We start from the raw sequence: 3,754 nt of genomic DNA, 5'->3' as shown, positions 1-3,754 counted from the left end.
ATATATATATATAACATCAAAACATTTCTTTTACCTATGAAAAAAAACTCCATTAAAAAGGGACAAAAGCAAAAGATTTTCCTGGGTGATTTAATTTGTAAGAAATAAAATATTTACCAAACCATTTTGTGATGTTAAAGAATTATCTTGTCAGGTGTTGAAAGTGTTTTCCAGTGAGGGGAAATTGGCTCATAAATCAGAAAAGAAACTGAACTGGAATCCATAAATGAAAAAAAAAAAAAAAAAAAATACCAATTAATGAAATATTGTTTTAGATTATCTGTTGTTGTAGAATAGAATAGATAAGAAATGATAATACACATGAGAAATTAATGGGAATAATTTAAGCTGAAAGAGTCCATGAGAGATAGCAGAGGTAGACTTTTGAGGGGATTAACAACAATGATTTTGTTCTATTAACAATCAAGGTAGAAGGAAATGAATTCCCATGTATCAAACTATAAACATGTGACTACGAATTGTGGAGTTTCCCAAACCAACACCCATTTTTTCAGAAATCAATAATTAGAAGTAGAATCCCCAGCACTTTCTTCTCTGTATACCACCCCTTTCTTTTATCAGGGAACTGCCCTTCTTCCTTCACCAATGCAATCTCTAGGTCTACCCGGCACGAATTCTATCCAACCAATCGACGCTCTTTCGAGCTTTTTCAAACTGTTGGTCGATGCTTCTTCTCGGTTTCTCATAGAATTCCACACTTCTCCTTGATCTCTCTACTTGGTCAATTGAAATTTTTAGTTTCTCTAGCTTCTCAATGTTGTCAAACTTGCATCCTTGCGGTCTCGATTTGTCTAGCCTATCAACGCTTTTCCTAGGCTTCTCTCGCCTGTCTGTGCTCCTTCTTGGGCCCTCGAAACAATCCGTGCTCCTTCTTGATTGCTCCATTCGGTCTGTGCTTTTCCTTGAACCATTCCTTCGTGAAGGTGATCTCTCAACGGTGGATACAAATTTCTTGAGATGCCTGATGTATTCTGGGAAGAGTTCAAGATCACAATGGTTTCCCCCTTTCAGCCACAAGGGTTCATATTTCTCTTGACACAGCTCCCACAGCTGTTTGCCGTGAGAGAAATCAACAACGTCGTCAGAAGTTCCCTATAAATGAAAACATCAAGGGAATGCATAGTCAGAATAAGAAAAAACGGTTGAAGCATAAAACACATTCTCCTGACTTGATAGATAACATAAAATCATTTAAGATCTACAAACTTACATGAATTACCAGCACAGGGCACTTAACATATGGTATTTTATCAATGTTCTGCAGATAATCAAAGGGAAAAACATCAGGACTTCATAATATTAGATAAAATAAGGTAAAATAACTTGTGTTATTGACAAACAATATAGGACCTTATAGATGTCAAACCAGTACGTGCGTTTCACTGGATACATGACTCTCAATCCTGACAATATAGGACTATGCAGGACAACTGCTCGTAGTCGGGGCAAACGTGCAGCAAGGTCCAAAGTTGGGCCACTTCCAACAGATTGACCATAAAGGATTATTTCCTCTTGTTTAGCACCATACTTCTCCTCAAGACACTTGTATGCAGCTTCAATATCTGCATAAGTATTGTGCTCGCTAGGCTGCAAAAGAATTGTAAACACAATAACAATGTTAAGAATGACAGAAGATTAACTTCTACTGAAATTTGAAGCATGGAAAGGACTCGATGGATTTACCTTTCCAGTGGACTGCCCATATCCAGAATAATCGTACCTGCATAAGTTTCAAGATAAAGTTTGAATGAATAATCACACATCTTGTCGTCCTATAACCGTATAGGACTTTTGCTGACATTACATGTGTCAAAACTACATCATGTCGAAGGATAAAAATTAAAGACTTTCATCAAGGGTGAGGCCAAAGAACAAGATACGTACGATACTGATTCATAAAAACTAAGAAAATATCACATCATTACAAAGCCACAATACTTTCAAGGTTTGAATGTGAAATCAACAATAGTTGCTCTAGATTATCCCATTAAGCAAAGATATAATGTTGCAGGGCAAACAAATCCTTTCCCTTTTCTTTTATGTCTACCTAAAAAGGTTCAAGTAAACAGCAAAAGGAAGAAAGTAGTTGGGGCAGACTTGATTAAATTCACACTGACTCAGCTACCATACTCAATCTAACTCCGGTCTTGAGCCCACAATAGTGTTGCAAACACTGAAGCCTTGTGGTTCATATTTCTCATTTCACTTTGTCGAGAAGATTGGGAACAAGGTTTCCGAAACTTTCGAATTTGGTTCAGTTTCATACGATCGTGGAAGACGAATTTAATATGCGCCATGTTGTGGTAGTAAGTAGAACGAGCTCCACAGAGATAGAGCCCAGCAGAGTGATTATTCAAAATTAGCACCAACACAACAGAATCATCTTCCAAAATATAGATCTGCTATAGATCACCACTCTAACAATTGATCTCAACCAATTCTACTTCAAATACTCAAATACTGAACCCACCAACAACAATTAAAATCAATCACTAAGAACCCACCAACAACAATTAAAATCAATCACTAAGAACCCACCAAATATCATAAACTTCCACTTGAGTATAAACATGTAATTTCCAGTAAGCAGCTAAAAAACCCAGTCCTCGACAACCAAACCAGAGATTCAACAAATGGGCAAGGTCAATTCGCCACTAATTCGCCAAAAACACCAAGTGGGAAAAAAATTATGAACTCTAAATACAGGAATTGAAGAAGAAAAACGAACATACCCAAGAATATTAACGCGCAAATGAATGCTGAGTTCAATGAAGAGCTCGTACATCTGACCAACATCGGCGGCATTTCCATGGGAATAAAGAAGCGTGGAAGTAGCCATAGGGTAACGGATGTAAACAGCGACGATCTCATTGCCTTTACGAGTGGGGAGCTTCCAGACATCGACATTTTCGCGGTGGGGAAAAGGATCTAAGAGAAGAAGACCAGTGGGTTGGTCTTTGAGAAGCTTGTAAGAGGGTGGATTAGGAGGGAAGAAGGCGAATTTAGCAGCCATGGAAGAAGTAACTCCACCCATGAAGCTTCTTCTGTGAGTGAGATGAGACTGAGATTGGGATTCAGAGAAGGAAGTGGAAAATGGAAGGATTTTAGAGAAAAGAGAAGGGAAATTTACACATTCCCTTGGGCGTTTGAAGTTCTTTTGCTTTTCTTCTTTTGCTTAGCTTCCTTCTTCGAAAAGTATGTGTTATTATCTGTCTGTCTCGGGGCAAAGGCTTTGAGAGAAGAGGAGAGAGGCAGAGAAGGGAAGAGAGAAGAAGACTTTGGAGTGAGAGAAAGTGAGACCTCTATCGTTCTTGTTCACTTGTTTATTCAAAGGGGAACCGATTCTGTCACCCGCAGTGTCATGGAAACATCCATCTTACCTTCTTTATGCCCACACATCTTCATATTATGTCCTCTCTTTTTTTCCCCTTCTCTTTTTGTTCTCAATTCCATATTTCTGTCTCTATAGTTTTGAGATTGCTTCCATTTCATTTCTCTATAGTTTGGGAATTATTTTCGTCTCTTCATAAGACTTTACCAGCTTTTATGTCGGTCGATTTTTTATCCCTTGAAAACATTTTGGCTCATCGGTTTTTTTCTAATGTCCACTCGATTTTAAATTATAGTATAATCGACTTTTTATGCTGATGTATATCAAAGAATAGACATAAAAATTTACGAGATTTAACTAAATTGTTATGAGTTGATGATAAGTACATAGGTTCGTGTATGC

At 37.6% G+C, this 3,754-nt stretch overlaps 1 protein-coding gene across 1 annotated transcript; it reads right to left on the bottom strand.

The window, feature by feature from the left end:
• Window positions 1-322: 322 nt before the first annotated feature.
• LOC120071732 (alpha/beta-Hydrolases superfamily protein) lies at window positions 323-3,539 on the bottom strand. Its single transcript, XM_039024113.2, has 5 exons — window positions 2,754-3,539; window positions 1,705-1,741; window positions 1,372-1,608; window positions 1,232-1,279; window positions 323-1,113 (listed from the first exon to the last, which is right to left on the bottom strand). Exons 1-5 carry the CDS (start codon window positions 3,053-3,055, stop codon window positions 622-624), a joined length of 1,116 nt encoding a protein of 371 aa, XP_038880041.1. The 5' UTR covers window positions 3,056-3,539; the 3' UTR covers window positions 323-621.
• Between the last annotated feature and the right edge of the window lie 215 nt (window positions 3,540-3,754).

This window comes from Benincasa hispida, chromosome 2 (genome assembly GCF_027475165.1).
Source record: "Benincasa hispida cultivar pf3 chromosome 2, pf3_genome.v1.1, whole genome shotgun sequence".
Lineage (NCBI taxonomy): Eukaryota > Viridiplantae > Streptophyta > Magnoliopsida > Cucurbitales > Cucurbitaceae > Benincasa > Benincasa hispida.
Note: the sequence above shows the minus strand (reverse complement) of the source record. Positions and strands in the feature narration are given on the sequence as shown.

What these genes read in the sequence shown, in the direction of transcription:
- LOC120071732 (XM_039024113.2), bottom strand. Translation starts at nt 3,055, where the DNA reads ATGGGTGGAGTTACTTCTTCCATGGCTGCTAAATTCGCCTTCTTCCCT. An exon ending in TTGCGCGTTAATATTCTTGG is followed by an intron (nt 1,742 to 2,753) that starts GTATGTTCGTTT and finishes AAACTTATGCAG; the next exon opens with GTACGATTATTCTGGATATG. An exon ending in ATGGGCAGTCCACTGGAAAG is followed by an intron (nt 1,609 to 1,704) that starts GTAAATCCATCG and finishes ATTCTTTTGCAG; the next exon opens with CCTAGCGAGCACAATACTTA.